This window comes from Carex rostrata, chromosome 17, assembly GCF_964058835.1.
Source record: "Carex rostrata chromosome 17, lpCarRost1.2, whole genome shotgun sequence".
Lineage (NCBI taxonomy): Eukaryota > Viridiplantae > Streptophyta > Magnoliopsida > Poales > Cyperaceae > Carex > Carex rostrata.
This window is the reverse complement of record NC_135934.1, coordinates 3,363,103-3,382,824: the sequence shown is the minus strand read 5'-3', so window position 1 is coordinate 3,382,824 and position 19,722 is coordinate 3,363,103. Positions and strand designations below refer to the sequence as shown.

Below are 19,722 nucleotides of genomic sequence, written 5' to 3'. Positions count from 1 at the left end.
AGACAGTTGTGGATCAAGTTCGACAACCTGAAGAACAAGTGCTACGTAGGTCAATGAGAACAGTCCATGCACCCGAGAGGTACTTGGGACTGCACGAGGTCTCAGTTTTTGACACTGAAGATCCTCTGACCTATGCGGAAGCAATGGATAGGCCTGACTCTGATAAATGGCTGGAGGCCATGAGATCCGAAATACAGTCCATGTATGACAACACGGTCTGGAACCTAGTTGTACCACTTGATGGGGTGAAGCCCATAGCTAACAAGTGGGTTTTCAAAGGAAAACAGACATGGATGACAATATGACTATTTACAAAGCACGGCTAGTAGCGAAAATGTTTCAAACAAATTCTGGGAATTGATGAAACTTTTTCACCCGTGGCTATGTTTAAGTCAATTCGGATACTCCTAGCAATTGCCGCATTTCATGATGATGAAATATGGCAAATGGATGTCAAAACCGCCTTCTTAAATGAAAATTTAAGAAGAGGATGTGTACATGACACAGCCTACAGGTTTTGAAGATCCAGAGAATGCTGGGAAGGTATGCAAGCTTCTTGAATCCATTTATGAATTGAAGCATGCATCACGGAGTTGGAATCTTCGATTTGGCGAAGAAGTCAAAAAGCTTGACTTCGTCAGATGCGAAGAAGAATCTTATGTGTACAGAAAAACTAGTGGGAGTGCCATCGCCTTTCTTAATCTTATATGTAGATAACATACTCTTAATAGGAAACGATATTCCTCTATTTGTAATTAGCCAAGTCTTCATTAAAGAAAAGTTTTCTCGATGAAAGACTTGGGCGAGGATGTCTATATACTAGGCATAAAGATCTACCGAGGTAGATCAAAGAGACTTATAGGATTAAGTCAAAGCACGTACATTGACAAAGTGCTGAATCGGTTCAGCATGCAGGATTCTAAGAGAGGATTCCTGCCAATGAATCATGGTACACAGCTTAGCAAGACTCAGTGTCTTTCGACAACTGATGAGCAAAGCACTATGAGTAGAGTACCATACGCTTCGGCTATTGGCTCTATCATAAACACCATGTTGTGCACTCGCCCTGATGTCTCGTACGCTTTGAGTGTGACGAGTAGATATCAGGCTAATCCAGGCATAAAGCACTAGAATGCAGTAAAGAATATCCTTAAGTTCTTGAGGAGAACTAAGGATATGTTTCTCGTCTACAACGTTATCACCTAATACGAGAGATCGTAAACATCATAAGATGCTTATAATTAATTATAAAAGATATAATTAATATAAAGGTGATGTAAAGATAAGTAGAGTTGACACAGTCAGCAACACAGCTGATCCACTCACAAAATCTCTTCCTCAAGCCAAGCACGAGATGCTTAATGCTTCTATGGGTCTGGAACACAAAGAAGATTGGCTGTGAGATTTTCTCAGGATCTACGAGATCTTAGAGAATATAGAGTTTTGTATATAAGCAGAGCCTATGATGATTGGCTCCTAGCTTAAGTGGGAGATTGTTAGTGTAATAATCTAGAAGTCAATAATACGATAATTTATCATAAAGCTTTGTTCATGAATTGGATGATTAATATCATTTTGTTGCCTTGAGTATTATTGAATTTATGGATCATTTCGAGTTCATGATTGAAATTGTGAAACTCCATAATATAGATAATATATACTCTTAAAAAGTCACTGACCAAGGTAATTAGCAGGAACACTAATTACCGCGATAAGGTTAGTATGTGGATTAAAAGATGGTTAAGTTTTACAAACCACCTGACACGAGATGTCATTTTAATCACATAGATACATGTTCTAGGAACATGGTATTTGACAGACCCCGAATGAAACATTAAATAGAATTGTGTTCGTGTCATTTATGTTTTCATTCAGTGTCACGTTCTACAGTATGAGGTATTTATCGTTCCCACTGAGAAATATGTATGTGTGATTGTTATCTACCGCTGTCCGTAAAAAGCAGTCATAACGGTAGCTTTTCCATATGTATAGCTTAGCTGAGGAAGTGATAATTTACCAAGAATACTATTTGTCCCTCGTATCTCTATACGAGCTATGGCATCACTGGGCCCATTGATAGAGTAAGATTATCTGCTAGCAGTATAATTACAAGAGTAATTATATTTGATAATCTGCTCAAGATCAAGAAAAGATTCAGTTAGCAAGGATGACACACATCTACCTTGAAACTGATCTGATAGCTATGAGACAGAAGAACAGACACAAGTAAATTGTTTACTGGATCGTGATATTGTACAGTACAGCATCATCTGTGTAATTGGATGGTCATGATGTGTTGCCAAATGCCACCCATGATTATAGAAGTTAAAACAGTTTTAACTCTATTTACCAACATAACACAGATCCTATTGGGTCACACCATATAGGAGTTAATCGGAGAATATTATTGTGATTGATTATAAATTGGTTATGATCAATAATAAGATGGTTATAATTAATTATATGTGTTATAATTAAATTATAAATGTTATGTAAAAATAACAAGCAAAAATATTGGTTAATTTATAAATGTGTGTGACACGTTGTATAAAAGTTAACCGGTTAATTTATAAATGTGCAGGACACATTGTATAAATTACCGAAACAACAACCGCAAGAAAAATATATATAATTATTCAGAATAATTATACGAATATTATTTGTATTCGGGCCGGGGCATTCGGGTCTTTTCAGATTCGTCTTATCCGCATGACATGTCATCGATCATATCCAGATGACACGTCAACGATACCGAAACAAACAACCGCAGAAAAATATATATAATTGTTCAGAATAATTATACAAACATTATTTGTGTTCGGGCCGAGGGCATTCGGGTCTTTTCAGATTCGTGCGTATCCGCATGACAGGTCATCGATCCTATCCAGATGACACGTCATCGATCTTATCCACATGACATGTCATCCTTATCCATTCAATGGCATATCTTGTAAATAGGCATAAGTTGAGGGGTATTTCGGTCTTTTGCGAACCTCCTCAAAAGCCTATAAATAGAGGGGTGCATGTAGAGAGAAAAATCACTAATTCACTTGTATCGTTTCGTGCATAATTGAATCAGTATTTTCTCTCTTTCTCGGTTTCTCTCCCAAATAGTGTTTCGGTTGAGAAAAGAAAGTTATACGTAGTTGACGTATAATCTTGCGGGTTGTTGTGGAGAATATTTACGGGATCGATGAATAGTGTTTTACCGAATTTAGCGGTATGTCAGTTTTGCATATTGATGAAACTGAGCAACCGAAAATTCGTGTTTATGGGTTTTCGTCTTTTCCTCGTGAATAGTGTGTTTGCATAATTCCGCGGTTTACGGTATTTCTGGCAGAAGAAATAAACCGCTCTCCGGTTAGTCCTGGTGGATAACCGATAGAGGTATCACACGTGTGATACTCCGAGTCGATTCCTTCCCTGGTGAGGCTCTACTCGCTCGGTCTGCATTCCAACTGTGATTTGGAAACAAGGTATAAATATGTTATATTAATCTATTTAATTGGTAAGTAGATTAAAGTTTTAGAAATCAATCATGGAGTAGATCTGTAAAAGGATTAAATTGGGTTTTGATGCCAAAGGAATACTGAAGGTGGACCGCCTTGGAAAGTTTCCTGACATACCCCATTTAATCCTGAGCTTAAGTTGGCTGTAGAAATTTTTGTTCTACGGTCACTCCGCAACTTAAGCCTAAAAGGGTTTCCGGTTACAGCACCCCGAAACCCCAACAACTTGATCCCTCCTCATATTATATATACATATATATACATATATTATATTACATATACATATACATATACATATATTATATATACATATACATATATTATATTATATATACGAAGTTGACTACGGTGAGCCATGGAGTAAAACGTGTTTATACTCCACGCCATATTTTCATTTTGAAAGTCCAAACAATCGATCCGAACCGTTAGATGTGATCTCTATATTGAAATGTGCTTGGAGACTAAATTTTATATTTTTGAAATTTTTTTACTATTTATTAAGCAATTTTGAAAATTATTATTTTGCTATAAACAGTAAAAATTTATGGACCATCGGATCAGCGATTTTCAAAGTGGCTTAATGAATAGTAAAAAAATTCCAAAAAATATAAAATTTGGTCTCCAAGCACATTTCAATATGGAGATCATGTTGAGCGCATCGGTAGTTTGGATTTTCAAAATAAAAATATAGTTCCATGGAGCACCAACTCATTTACTCCATAGCTCACCGTAGCCCATCTCTTATATATACATATATTATATACACATATACATAGAGGTTGGCTACTCTACTTACATAAGCATATGAAGGTATATGCTTATAAGTCATTTTTTTGTTTTTAAAATCCAAAAAGTCGATCTGAACCATTAGATATGATATCTATATTGAAATGTGCTTGGAGACCAAATTTTACATTTTTCTGAATTTTTTTACTATTTATTAAGCCACTTTGAAAATTGCTGATTCAACGGTGGCTTAACAAAACAGTAAAATCAGAAGCCATTGTTGGATCAGCGATTTTCAAAGTGGTTTAATAAATAGTAAAAAAAATCAGAAAAATGTAAAATTTGGTCTCCAAGCACATTTCAATATAGAGATCACATCTAACGGTTCAGATCGACTTTTTAAATTTTGAAAACGAAAAAATAACTGATAAGCATATACCTTCATATGCTTATGTAAGTAGAGTAGCCAACCTCCATATACATATACATATATTATATTATATATACATAAAAAGGGATTATTCAGATCTTCTGTGGCCGCGTCTGTGAAAAAGTGAAAAAAACTTAGAGACTAAATTAACAATTCAGTTTGAGAGAAAAGCAAATGTGGAGACCGAATATATGGCCATTTCGATCTTTGTGGTTTTTGAAAAAAAAAAAACTAATCAAATTCTTTTGCTAAATTTCATTTAATTAATGGGAGTTGATAATAGTACCCGCGCTACAGTACCCGCACTGTACCCGCAAGGGGGACAACTGAAAATTAAATATTAAAATATAACTTCTTGTGGGGATTACAAAAACTGCACAATTCGAATTTTTTTTTCCTAAAGTATTAATACCTATGTACAGAAGTATTTATACTTATGATGTGAACAATTATTTATTGTGTGGATTATGTAGCGCTAAGATAACAATACCCGCGCTACAGTACCCGCACTGTACCCGCGCTACAGTACCCGGGGACCACCGAAAATTAAATGTATAAATATAACTTCCTATGGGAACTACAAAAACTCCACAATTTAAATTTTTTTTAAAGTATTAATATATATGCAATTTTCTCTTTCAAATAAGATCCATGATGACGTACTTTCAGGCTCGTCGTCACGAAAGTGTTTATATCTCGCCATACAAGTATTTATACCTACACTTGCAAGTATTTTTTACATATGACACTGAAAGTATTAATATCTAAATATTGAAAGTATTTATACTTATATACTGAATTATTTATACTTATGAGGTAAACTATGTTTATTAGAGAAAAATTGACGCGGGAATGATTGGGAAACTCGAAAAGAGATTATCATAACAAGTTACGTATCAAAGTATTAACATCTTACTTTTTTAAGTGCTAATAACTTATCTTCTAAGTATTTATATATACGAAAGTATAAATATATAAGTATTTTTTACATATGACACAAAAAGTATTAATATTTAGACACAGAAAATATTTATATCTATGTACTGGAGTATTTATTTTTATGAGATCAACTATTTTTGTTAGAGAAAGGTTGACGCGGAATTAGTGCCGGGACTTTGAAAGGGGAACCATATAATTAGTGGGGACCATAGAGAAAGAGTACTGCTGGGATTTTAGAATAATAATTAGTTGAGACTATATAATATATTTTTAGAGAGGTTGGCTAAGATCAAAGTGGTAGTTCCTAAGCTTTGGTGCTACCAATTGATTTTTCAATTTTCAAAGTTCAAAACGTCGATCCGAACCGTTCAAGTTATTCTCCATATTAAATTGTGCTTGGAGACCAAATTTTATATTTTTCTGAATTTTTTTACTATTTATTAAGCCACTTTGAAAATCGTTGATCCAACGGTGGCTTAACAAAACAGTAAAATTAGAAGCCACCGTTGGATCAGCTGTTTTCAAAGTGGCTTAATAAATAGTAAAAAAATTCAGAAAAATATAAAATTTGGTCTCCAAGCACAATTTAATATGGAGAACAACTTGAACGGTTCGGATTGATGTTTTGAACTTTAAAAATTAAAAAACGAATTGGTAGCACCAAAGCTCAGGAACTACCACTTTGATCTTAGCCAACCTCTATTTTTAGAATAATAATTAGTGGACACAATATAATTAGTGGAAATCATAACACATTATTTTTTTTAAGTCCGGGTACTGTAGCGCGGATACAGTGCGGATATTGTAGCGCGGGTACAAAAATAATTATTCTTAATTAATTATGATTTATAAAAAAAAGTTCCTTGGAATTTATATCCTCTGAGGTAATCAAAACGCGTTGGCTGTGTGGTCCCATATAGTCCCTAAATGTCTAACTGACTTGACAAAATGCGTTGACTGTTTGGTCTCATGTAGTGAGAATTATTTCGCTACAATTTTACTATTAGAATCTACTCTAAAATTATAACACGTTGTATTTTGTTTCACAAAACGCTGAATTTTATAAATCAAATATCCGACCACATTTGTTATTGTTGCAAGGCAACCAGTTATCTATTCCGGTTAGAAAGTGGCATTGGGTTTATGATTTAAAAATTTATCAACAGTAATTTTGTATCCTCAAAAATGTAATTGATAGTAAAAACATAATACATGTTTGAAAACAAATTTATTAAGTACAAGATGCTTCCAAAATATAATTGAAAGAGAAATTCTAAAATTCAACTAATAATGTATCAAAAACTTTAATTCATCCATCACAAAAAGGCATGAATATGTTTTACTAATTAATGCACAAAACTAATGTATCTTTTATACAATGAACGAACGAATGGATAAATTTTCATCCAAATATCTATTAAGAATTTTATACTTTTTACAATGTCTACCTACGTAGTAGTTTTAGATATAGTAAAAAAATACTTGCAAATTGTGTAAAAGAATAATATATATTGAGATTTGATAAGGCATTCATTTTAACTTTTTTTAATCTTGTCTTGCTTACTACATTTTGTTTTATTTTTCAGTCTCGTGAGAACAACAACTACTACTCTATTATAATTTTTAGGTTTTTCTCCGTTAGTTCTAGGGTCCATGATCATATTATATCTTAACTAAATAAAATCTTAAAAATGAAAAAATACACTGTTTTTTTTATGAAATTATAGTTGCTAAATTAAATTTTATCATTAGAATTAATAATTATCACAATTAAAATATGATGAACTTGAATAAGAACATAGTACTATTGATATATACTAATAGGCAGAAGGTTGTTAACTATATATAAATCATATGTAACTTGTAATGTTGTTCCATATTACTTCCAAACGGAGAACAAAATAATTGCAGAGTAATTTCCATGCGACAAAAAAGACTAGCAATCACCAGCATTTTGGGTTGGGAAGAAAAAGACAAAGCCACTGATTTGTGCGTGTACCAGAGGATGCTGCTTGGTAATTGTAGAGTAATTCCCATGCTATAAAAAGAAAAAGCAGAAAGAAAGACTAGCAATGACCAGCGTTTTGGATTGGGAAGAAAAAGACAAAGCCACTAATTTGTGTGTGTACTGGAGGATGCTGCTTGGTAAGTAGAGTAATTCTCATGCTACAAAAAAGAAAGCAGAAAGAAAGACTAGCAATCACCAGCGTTTTGAGTTGGAAAGAAAAATGCAAAGCCACTAATTTGTGTGTGTACTGGAGGATGCTGCTTGGTAATTTTAGAGTAATTTTCATGTGACAAACAAGAAAGCAGAAAGAAAGACTAGCAATCACCAGCGTTTTGGATTGGGAAGAAAAAGACAAAGCCACTGATTTGTGCATGTATCAGAGGATGTTGCTTGGTAATTGTAGAGTAATTTCCATGCGACAAAAAAAGAAAGCAGAAAGAAAAACTAGCAATCACTAGCGTTTTAAATTGGAAAGAAAAAGACAAAATCACTGATTTGTGTGTGTACCAGAGATGCTACTTGGAAGCAGCTTACTATAGTGCCACACTGCCACTGCATGTGGAAAAACAATCCTGGTAATTGCCTCCGGGTTTACTGAATTCATATCACACAAGCTACCTCAATTTTTTTGTTTTGTTGAATTCTATCCGTTCATTCATTATGTATTAACCTGAATTATAATCCGATTTTAAATCTTTTATTAGCATGAATTCATGTCTTGTTTGAATTTTAATCCTGGTAATCTTGTTTGCCTTCGTGATTAATTCTTATTTGGTTGGATGTTTAATAAGAGAGTAAGATTAAATGGTGTTATGAATAAATTAAGTTATGAATCAATGTTCACTTGTAACTTTTTCATTTTGCAACTCTTCACTAATTATTTTAAAACTTTTCTTTAGAATGCTTTTGGATGTGTAAAAAATAACTACTAATTGGGTCAGCACTATTCCTCTATTTGAATGTATTTGGGTTAGTAAATATGAAATAATTTTTGTTTGATTTTTGTGAATTAGCTCACTATTTTATTAAATATTTTCACGTTAATACAGTCACTATGTTAATAATTTAGATATTTTATTGTTTAAATTAATACATCAACAAAATAGTTATAACTCTGACATTTGCAAAACTACTTGCTCAAGTCATTCTAACACGCATCTTTTTCTATTTTTCGTTTTCTTTTGCAAGTTGCAGCACGCGGCGTGTATTGTTCCGGTTCGGTCTGGTTCAGACCTGGCGGATCCACAGTTCTGCACGGTTCACGATTCACAAGGGTCCACGGGTCTACATTGTTCGGGTCTGGCAGATCCGACTTGAAATGGTTGGCTCAAACTCGTGCTAGGACCATGGTCCAGAGTCACACGATCCAGTCCGGTCTGGATAATTATATACAAAAATATTACAGATTGGTACAGTTTTAACAATTAATTGACATAGGTCAAAAATCAGAAAAACTGAAATTCCAGTGAGCGGTTCCAGTTTTTGACCAGATTCAAAATTCAATTTAGAGAAAATGACTACATGAATTTTTGTGTTCTTTATATCAAAATGAAGGTATAAAAGTCTAGTTTACAGATAATATAATCTTTCTATACAAAAATATTATAGATTGGTACAATTTTAACGATTAATTGACAGAAGTCAGAATAACTTGAAAGGAGGCATATTTAAAATTCGAATTCTAGCCACGGGTTAGTCCGATCAGGTTCTACACAGTTCCACGGGTTAGTCCTGTTTGGTTCTATACTGTTTCACAGGTTAGTCCAGCCTGATTCTACACGGTTTTATTGAAAAAAAATCGATCCAAATCCTTGCTAGATCCGTTTATGGCTACAGTGGTCTGAGACAGTTCGGCTCCGAACCACGGGGCTCCGGTCCGGTTCTGGACTGGCCAGTCCATTTCAATACACTGCACGCCTATGGATTGACTTGTGACATGCTCGTCTCACGCGTTTTTTTGTGGTAGTGCTGAATTAAAAAATTTTAATATTTTCAGTACAGTGCTGAATTAAAAATTTAATAATAAAGAGACCAAAAAGAGAAATTAACATTAGAGTTTTACGAATAATTCCTGGAGTGGATTAGTGGAGTGTGAACGGGACGCGAGGGAGAAGTAAAGCAGTAAAGCGCGTTGAGACTGGAGAGGCAGGCACAAGTAAGAGACTATCCAGATTCCAGAATCGAACTCAAAACTCGCTGTGTATTGGGTGCTTCTGGGAGTGAGAAGTCGGAATAGAAGAATTAATAAGAAAAAAAAAATAATAATAATAATAGGGAGATGCAATTGTGCAAGAGCTTGGGGCAGGTGCTATGGGCATCTTTGATGATTCCGATCAGTTTGCCTCTCCTCCTCCTCTTTTTTGTCGCCTCAATCTTCGGATTTATTGGGTATACATTTCACCATTTCATCTTTATTTGATTTGAGTATCTTTTCTGAATTTCTTATTTATTTTATAGTGAATTCCTGCTGTGGCTCTTTCCTACCCATATCTTCTCAAAAGAACTGGTAGAGCTGGGGGACAATCTGGCCTCTACTGCCATGAAGATTTTTCATTGGTGCATGCTCAAGAGTAAATAATTTTTGCCTTCTCATAAATTGTTTTTTTTTTTATTTAGTTTATTATGTTATTAGAATTTCAATATGCAACTGTGTAACTGTAGAGATTTCTAGTGAGATGAGGAGTACATTGTGTCCAGCTTACCCGACACGTATTATTTTTTTCTTGTTTTGAAAAATATTTTGTCGAAAGAATAAATCAAGAATTCAATATGTCAATGGCATTCTTTTATCCTTTTACCTGATCCGTACCATATTCGAAAAGACAGGTAAAGGTAAAAAAAAAAATTTCCATTATCATTACAGGTATGATAATGCCTCCACCTAACCTGTATCGTACCCGTTGACACCCCTAGTGCCACAAAATCTCACACCTATATAATTATGCTATCAAGGATCTGAAATGAATATGGGAATAACTTCAACTAAACCAGTGTCAAATGTCCAAATTGAAATGCCAAAGAAAAATGCAACCTGAAGTATTAAAATGGGAATAGTTCGCTTTACTAGACATGAACAAATAATATAAATAATGAAAGAAATACTATTGTCCATTTTTTTCAGATTCAGCTGTTGGTTTACAGAATAAAAGCAAAGGAAGTGCTGCTCTGCAATCCATGGAGACCCTCGTACAACATGTCATTAATATGAGACAACAACCGGTTCCTCTTGGAAGCCGTCTCCCATTTACCGTACCTCGAAGTACTATTATTTATGGCTTCCCTAAAATCGGTTTTACCTATCAAGAACTGGCAGCCGCAACAAATGGATTTGGTTCAAGTAATATTATAGGTCAAGGTGGATTTGGGAAAGTGTACAAAGGTCAGCTGCAGGACGGAAGGCATGTTGCAATCAAGAATTTGTTCTCTTCTGGCAACCAAGGGGAGAAAGAATTTTGTAAAGAACTCGATTTACTTAGTCGTGTGCACCATCGCCACCTTGTCCAGTTAATTGGATGTTGTGTCACCCAAGGAAATAGCCTGCTTGTGTATGAGTATATTACAAATGGCTCACTCCACACTTGTTTGCAAAGTAATTATCTGTTAGTCTGGAAATAGTCTTCTTATATATCGAACCTAACAAGTTAATTGTTTTGAAACGCAAAACTTTGCAACGAAGAATTTTAATTGTTATGTATAATTATAGCAAATTAAGTTCATGTTATAGGTTTTCCAAGATTCATTTGCCTGTTGTTATTTTAGATTAGTTGATGCCTTAAATCGGATCAACAATATCTAAGTTATACTAAAATACATCTATTTGAAAAATTAGCATATATAATATAAGATCAAATTGTTATGAGACTGTCAATTGTAAAGACAATATATTCACTAATATTTATACTGTACAGGGGAGCTGACCATTGATTGGCCTACTAGAGTGAAGGTAGCTCTTGGCTCAGCCAAGGCTCTTGCTTACCTGCACGAAAGCTGTTAGATCTTGCTATCCATTTTAAGTTACTGATTAATCATGTCTATTTTGAGTTGATATGACTAAGTTCTAAAACCCCTTTTCTTTCTTCTAGGCCAACCTAGAATCATCCACCGTGACATCAAATCATCAAATATTCTGCTAGATGACGATTTCCTGCCCAAGGTACATCCTGAACTACAATTACTCATATCACAATAATATTAATTTTGTTTTGATTGTCTGCAAATTCTATGTTTCTGATTGATCCTTTCCTTCATCAGTTTTCAATGTGTCAACTTATCAACATTTTTCCAATCATCACAAATTAATTTACAGTACAAGATTTCAGTTGAGAGAAATCCTCAGTTTTTCTCACCAGCATGGTGGATTAACTTTAATATAAGGTGTAGAAGGGCCTAACTAAACATAGCAAATGTGGAGAGAAGATGCTTGAAAATGGATTTCATTGTAATTGTTATGTACTCTTATCTGCTACTTCAAATGATCTTCTCTGTCCTTTTTCCTTATAATTCCTTATAGTACTCACCTAGTTTTCCCTCTTTATTTTTTGTCTGTGCTCCAAATTGATAATGGCTGTACTACCATCCGTGGACCTGTCCCAGACTTGTCCCGGTAATTACTTATTAATTTTTTTGGCTTTGAGCCATGTCCCACCATTCAGCCCAAAGCCACTGCTGAGCACACATTAACAGATAACCCCAGAAAATTTATTTTGTTTTGCTCACGTAATTGGAATGACAAAAAAAACAAATATAATTTGAATGAATATATAGATAAATTCTAAATAAGCGGACAATTTAGGCTTTCTATTTTAAGATCAATTCATGCTACATTAATCTGATTATCAACAGCCTAAGGAACATGAATGCAACCTGAAAGTATATCGTTTCAATCTAGTATGTGTGCATATATGTTTAGTTAAATGCTATAAATTGGCCTCATCAATCCTATTTCTTGTTATTTATTACAGATGGGAGACTTTGGTCTTGGAAAGCTCTTTCCTGATGATGTGACCCACATTGAAACACGTGTAGCAGGAACAATTGGGTGTGATATTTTTGAATTTTTTTTAAAAATGCTATTTGCATGCTTGTGATCTCATAACTTGAGTAACAATTCTTTTGGTATAACAAGGTATTTCTTGTTTTTGATGATTTAGGCTTTGGGGAGCTACAAATAGAACCATAATTTTACAATTTAGAGTTTTAGTTCAGGATGTTGAGAAACTATTTTAATAATATAGTTGTGGTCTCCACTCCATTTTGAAGATGCATGCTTCAGATAGAAACAGGTTTTATCAATGCGAAAGATGCTGAGGAATTAAAAATAACGGTTAATTATTACAAGTCAGAGAGTCTGAAATGCATTGAACAGATTAATACAAAACAAAGAAATCTTAGTATTATAGTATGAAATGTGCCAGGTATTTGGCCCCCGAGTATAGGTCCACCGGTGAGCTAAATGAGAAGTGTGATGTTTATTCATATGGAGTAGTGCTCCTTGAACTGATTAGCGGAAGAAGGCCTTTCGACCTTCTCTGTTATGAACATCCTTTTTCGTTGGATTATTTTGTAAGTTCTTATTGTCTCATTTATTGAACTTCCTTTTTTTGTGTCAAAACCAGTTTTTGGACCCGCCATGCATCACTGCCTTCTATTTTTGCAGATTAAACAGAGTTCACTTGATATTCTTTTTCTTTTTTTTTATTTTATTTTGCTTCGAATCAGTCAATTTGACTATCAATGAATGCATATTTATGGATCAATACATATAATAGCAACCATGTATTTTTTTTCCAAAGAATCACAGTTGTAATTTTCACCTTCTTTAGATAAACCATTTAATAATTAGTTTGTGCACTTTGTTGCCCAATATTAAGGATTCAAAAGCAAGTTAGAATAATGCTATTATGCCTTTTCAGAAGGAGAAATTAAGGCCAGCACTGCCAAAAAAAGACTTCACTGAATTAGTAGATCCACATTTAATGAACCAGTACAATCATGATGAAATAATGAGGATGATTGCTTGTGGTTTATCTTGTACGCGCGACTCGCCACATGAACGGCCACCTATGAGTCGAGTAAGATCAATTATCTCAAAGTACATAGCAATTAGCATCAATACAATACCAGATGAGATGAAAATGGTTTTCTTTTCTCAAGGGGAAATAAGGGACACAAAAAACAATTGATACAAGATTGTTCGACACAAACCTTAACAAAAAAAAGATTCTTACACACAATTCTGTTGTTACAATTATTGATGCACTAAATGCCAAGATAAATATATATATTAGGACCAATCCTGCAAATCCATAAATGTGATTTTCGGTGTTAATGTTCTAACGTAGTTATTTGATTACGATTTGTATTTCGAGCAGATTGCACTTGTACTTGGAGGAAAATTATCTCTAGAAATTCTAGGATCAATTGACTCTGATATTTATTCACAAAATATCACTAATGAGTCATACATTACCAATGATATTTATTCACAAAATATCACTATGAGTTTAACAATAACGAGGAGTTAACTATGGAGGATGATGTCCCTATGTTGTTCCAAATTTGGTGGAAAAAATTTACATGGATGGAGTTGTAATTTTTTTTTTTTTTTTTTTGAAAGACTTGGTAGTAGCTACCAAGTATACAAAAATTAGATGTACTTACAACATCTTCACCTATTATAACTCTTCAAAGTAATGGAAAATTAAAACAGTTGTAATATTTTTCAATTATATGCAATCTTAAGAGTGAGATGTACTGTAAATCTGTAAACAATTGCATGCTTTAATACTATTTGAGTAATTAAATATAGGATGTTTAATATTTGGGATTGATGTCATAATGTTAGGATGTTAATACTTGGGATTGATGTCATAATTTATGGATATTAATATTTGGGATTGCTGTAATAATTATGAATTGTTTTGTAGAACATACTCAAGCAGCTGTTTTCTTATTTATTTTATTTTTCCTTTTTATTGGTTGAAAGTACTGAGGCAACTGTGAACCATTTTCTCAATGCATATATTTCAGTACTTTGTTGCAGGAAACACATCAGACCCTCTGGCCCAATAGAGAGGCCCTAATATCAGCTAATACATGGGCGACCAACACATGAGATGAGACTCGATTTGGGGCCCGGGCATTATTTCCTTGTAGCCAGAGTCTGTAAGACTGTATCCCACATCTTCTTCACTCACAGTCAATATTTGGTGTTAACATGCATAAAATGTGTTTGGAGATCAAACTTTTACTATTTATTAAATCAGTTTTAAAATCTCTGATTTTAATAAAAAGTGAAAAAGTTTTGGATCATTGAAAATAGTGATTTTAAAACTGAATTAATAAATAGTAAAAAGAATTCAAAAAATGTAAAATTTAGTTTTGAACCTAAAAAGTTTTGGATCATTGAAAATAGCGATTTTAAAACTGAATTAATAAATAGTAAAAGGAATTCAAAAAATGTAAAATTTAGTCTTCAAGGTTCAAGCACATTTTATTATAGATTGAATGTTAAACAATTTGGATCGACTGTTTGAATTTTCAAAATGTAAAAATTGAAGCGTTTGATCTACTGTCTAAGCACAAACATTTTGATAATAGCCAACCTCTCCAAGGAGCTGTTAACATTAAGATCCGTGCAAGATTTAAATCGGACGGTTGATCGCACTCCACATTATTACGTTTCTCCACTCCTGGTCTAATTAATTAATTAATCTTCGTAGCATTTTGTTTACAGTTAATGGCTTATTGATTGAAAAGTCTGGATGCGCTAGGGATGCAACGCGTGGTATACTTGATTACTTGAGAGAAATCCCAAGCGTTCAAACTACAATGTGTGGTCAATGGTCAAGAGAAACAAACAAGCCGGTTGAAGAAGAATCATATCTGATGCGGAACCTGTGGGGCTAACTATGCAGTATTTCTTTTAATGCAACATATTAGATTCAAAAAAACGAAGATGCACACATGTAAACTTGGAGAGGACCACAAAATATCTCCGTTTGATCAACGTCAACATTCACAACTAGGGTTTGGATCACGGGCAGGGCACGGGCGGGCCGGGCATACCCGAGGACGGGCACGGGCACAGGCACGGTGGATATACGGGTACCACGGGCCGGGCATCACGGGTTTTTTTTTCAGAAACCCTGCCCTGCCCATCTTATACCCGTGCCTGTTGTACCCGCGGGGGGCAAGGCGGTCCGGGTAGGGGGGCCTAGTGGTCCGGGTAGAGGGGCGGTCCGTTCCGGTCCCGTTTTTTTCTGTTTTTTTTCTTCTTCTTTTTTTACGGTGTTGTACGAATATTATTACGTGTTTATAATTTTAAATATTATTACGTGTTTCTTCTTCTTTTTTTTCTTCTTCTTTTTTTCTTCTTTTTTTGAAATTTTAAATATAAACGGATACGGGTACGGGTACACGGGTATAGGGGTACACAGGTACAACGGCACAGGCACGGGTTCACGGGTACGGGTAAACAGGTACTATGGTCCGGGTATGTCCGAGTATTTTACCGAAAAACTGAGTCCGGCCCATTTAATGCCCTTACCCGTATACTCTACACAACATAAGTGGAATAGCCCGCCGCGGATTTTGTTAATACTCTACACAACATAAGTGGAATAGCCCGTCGAGTGAGGTCATGCCATGTGGCTGTACCCCTACTCCACAGCTGTTTTTTTGTATTGAAATATTAGAAATGTTTAATATATTTTTTTGTAAATAGATAGAATACAATATAATTTGATTTATAAGAAAGAGTGCAATAAATAACCCGGATCAATATTTTTAAGGTCGGATTTTTTGCAGTTGTAAGAAAAAATAATATATTTCTTTATGTGTTATTGGAAAAAAAATAAAAATGCTTGGATTATGAGTTATTGATCCCGGTTCAAAAGTCACTTCTAAGTAAATACAGAAAATATTGTCATCCTTGTAGTACATTTAATTTCTAAAAAGTTGTATTATTTTTGAAAAATAAAAGCAAAAACTTTAAATTATTTAATGATTATTTTTTTTAAAAAAAATCTCAAAATAGATACAACTTTTTAAAATTAAATGTACTAGAAAGATCACAATATTTTATGTATTACCTAGAAGTGACTTTTAAACCGCGATCAATAACTCAAATTCAAAGCATATTTATTTTTCTCCAATAACACATAAAGAAATATATTAATTTTTCTTACAGCCGCGAAAAATTCGGCCTGAAAAATGTTGATCCGGGTTATTTGTCGCAGTCTTTCTAATAAATCAAATTATATTGTATTCCATCTATTTTCAAATAAATATATTAAACATTGCAAATATTTCAATATAAAAAATAAATTAATTAAAAAAATTATGTTTCCTAAAAAAAACAACAAGAACAAAACCGGTAAAAATCTCATCGAAAAGAAATTATAGAACCGGTGAGAATCTCACCGGTTTGGGCATTTTTTCGAAATCCCGCTCAAAAGCGGGTAGAATTTTGAAATTTTTTAGTTTTTTTGGATATTAATAAAAATTTCGACACATTTAGCATAGTCAATACTATTATGCTGTTGATTATAATCAACCTATTATTCATTTTCTCAGCAATTAATTAAGAAATGATAAAAAGATATATGAACATCTTTTTCATCAAAATAAAAATTCAATTATGCTTGATTAAGAAATGTAGTATATATAATTGAGCAAAGTTAGGGTATGATGTGCACATCAAGAGAATTTGGTGAGCACAACTCTAAAAGTATATTGGATCAATTTTAAATGTCGAATCCAAACCGTTGAAATTCATGTATTCAATGAGTGATGTATGTACATGCAAAATTTTAAAAGTTTCAAGTTTATTTGCTATAAGGTCAAGCGATCAAAGAAATGAATATTTGATAAGTTAATTAGTAAGTTGTTTTATATATTCAAGTTTTATCATTTTTTTTCAGCACTTGACTTTGTAGCAAATAAACTCGACACTTTCAAAATTTTGCATGTACACACATCACTCATTAATTATATTGATTTTAACGATTTGGATTCGGCATTTGAAGTCGATCAGATATACTTTTGGAGTTGTGCTCATCAAACTTTCTTGGTGAGCACATCACACCCTAGCTTTGCTCTATATAATTTCATTATTTTGAACATGGATAAGCAACTAATTAATAAACTCTGCACTTATCATCCTCCAGAGTATGTTTCTACAGGGGAAACTAGAGAACAATTAATATGACACATTTTCATATATATGGAGTTGTGCTTCTTGAACTAATCACAGGAAGAGGCCGCTTATATCTAGAATGCCCATGCTGTGTTTAGTAGATTGGGTAAGTTCACTTCCATAGCCAGTTGCTTCATCTTTCCATAAACATTTCTCTGAAAGTAGAAATTTAAGTATGAATTTAAATAGAAAGCTTGTTAATTTGGCATTCAACAGGCTAGGCCATTGCTATTGGAAGCATTAGTGGATAATAATTACAATGATATAGTGGATCCAAGATTAGCAAATAACTACAATCTTCATGAAATGAACCTTATTATTGCTTGTGCTTCTGCTTGTGTGCGTCAGTCACCGCAAGCTCGACCGCCTATGAGTCAGGTATGCAAGTCTTATTTACAAATATTATTAATTATGGGAAATCACAATACTCTTTTCCAATTAATAGTATCCTATTTAATAGGTTGTTCTCGTGTTAGAAGGCATATCAACTCCTGACACACTCGGCTATGTGCCTATTTAGAGCTCTGGTAATCTCACTAGCAGGAGTAGTGCACACAGTATGTCAGAGCACACCACAACAGACGACTCGACAGACAATTATATGAATCTAGAAACTGAATACATTACTGCTTATATCGATTTAAGCACAAGTGAACAAATTCCACATCATGCTGCATCCATGAACCAGACCGTGCCGCAGGATGAACGACCTAAGTGGGTTGCTTGTCCCACAGATGAGGTTGCATCGAGTGGCGCCATGACAGCGGTTGATCCTTGCATTGATGCTGCAGGAAGAGATCTTGAGAGAAATTCAGTGGACATGTTGCAATCTGGTGAGAATTAAGGATATATTGCCGTACAGAACACGACGAATCAAATGCATAGTTTAAACACAGAGTACATGACAGCAGAGATAGCCTCTGTTTATTTACATTGATTGTATAATTATGTTGTTACAATAGTGTGGACTATATTTTTCTAATTGCAGAGGTATTGTACGAATTGAATTTGATCTTGTTGTGTGCCTTCCTTCATTTTTCTTCGAATTTGTTATATTAAAGTATTTCTTTTTATCAATTTTATATTTTTATCCCATTGGAACTTGGAATCTTGTTCGCCTCACGATCCGCCCTAGGAAACTGCCACAGACACAACAAGAACGTAATAGTCAGGAATAAAGAGGAGGGCTTCCTGGTACAAAGAAGGATTAGTATATGATATGTTATCCGTCTGATCTATAATAAAAGAATCATATTATATTAAAAAAGTTTCTTGTAAAAATCATCAGTGATGCGATTTGATCAATCAATGAATCCATACGATTGGAAGGTCCGATCCAATATGATATGGCCTTCTTTTTGGACATCAATTAATAATAACAGTTGCGGACCAAAAAAGTTAGGCGAAAATTGGAGTACATAAAAACATTTGTTAATAAATTTAGAAGGAATATATTTTGTTTGATCATTTTTGAAAAAAAATATTTTATAAATTTCCGATAAAAATGAGATCAAGTGTAGTTTTTTAGGCCTATTTTTGAAAGCCTACTACGCTTTGTTCTTTCTTTTGTTTCTTCTGTTAAAACTAAACTAATGGGCCTTGGGTTCAACACAATTACATTTTCAAGTTTGTGGCTAATATTGACCAAGTGATGATGATTGTTATTTATTTTATTTTTTTGCAAGTGATGATAATGTTAGAAAATGATTCCCTTTTTTAGAAGGAATTATTGGCATTCTGATTTGACTTTGACTAATTAGATTTCAAATGTTGATGTGGGTTGATTGGGATGCACAAAATCAAGAGACCACACTTCGGCTCTTTAATTTTAAAAAATATTAATAAACTTTTGATTTGAGCAATCAGGATTAATAATTTACACGTGAAACGTAACCGCTGACATACAAAACTT

The 19,722-nt window shown here is 33.8% G+C and overlaps 2 protein-coding genes across 2 annotated transcripts; both read left to right on the top strand.

Annotated features, from left to right (window-relative positions):
• The first annotated feature begins 9,697 nt into the window (after positions 1 to 9,697).
• LOC144568791 (cold-responsive protein kinase 1-like) lies at positions 9,698 to 14,151 on the top strand. The gene is made up of 9 exons (XM_078319180.1): positions 9,698 to 10,000; positions 10,070 to 10,182; positions 10,734 to 11,215; positions 11,526 to 11,601; positions 11,695 to 11,765; positions 12,574 to 12,650; positions 13,027 to 13,174; positions 13,525 to 13,683; positions 13,984 to 14,151. The coding sequence occupies exons 1-9, from the start codon at positions 9,891 to 9,893 to the stop codon at positions 14,134 to 14,136; spliced, it is 1,389 nt and encodes a 462-aa protein (XP_078175306.1). The 5' UTR covers positions 9,698 to 9,890; the 3' UTR covers positions 14,137 to 14,151.
• A 3,691-nt stretch (positions 14,152 to 17,842) lies between these two features.
• On the top strand, positions 17,843 to 18,740 carry LOC144568793 (proline-rich receptor-like protein kinase PERK15). The gene is made up of 3 exons (XM_078319184.1): positions 17,843 to 17,916; positions 18,027 to 18,188; positions 18,271 to 18,740. The coding sequence occupies exons 1-3, from the start codon at positions 17,890 to 17,892 to the stop codon at positions 18,328 to 18,330; spliced, it is 249 nt and encodes an 82-aa protein (XP_078175310.1). The 5' UTR covers positions 17,843 to 17,889; the 3' UTR covers positions 18,331 to 18,740.
• Positions 18,741 to 19,722: the final 982 nt, after the last annotated feature.

Excerpts from the sequence above, each read along its gene's own strand:
- LOC144568791 (XM_078319180.1), top strand. The coding sequence starts at position 9,891 with ATGCAATTGTGCAAGAGCTTGGGGCAGGTGCTATGGGCATCTTTGATG. Across the intron at positions 10,001-10,069 it reads TCAATCTTCGGATTTATTGG|TGAATTCCTGCTGTGGCTCT; the intron begins GTATACATTTCA and ends TTTATTTTATAG. Across the intron at positions 12,651-13,026 it reads CGTGTAGCAGGAACAATTGG|GTATTTGGCCCCCGAGTATA; the intron begins GTGTGATATTTT and ends GAAATGTGCCAG.
- LOC144568793 (XM_078319184.1), top strand. The coding sequence starts at position 17,890 with ATGCCCATGCTGTGTTTAGTAGATTGG. Across the intron at positions 17,917-18,026 it reads TGCTGTGTTTAGTAGATTGG|GCTAGGCCATTGCTATTGGA; the intron begins GTAAGTTCACTT and ends GGCATTCAACAG. Across the intron at positions 18,189-18,270 it reads CTCGACCGCCTATGAGTCAG|GTTGTTCTCGTGTTAGAAGG; the intron begins GTATGCAAGTCT and ends CCTATTTAATAG.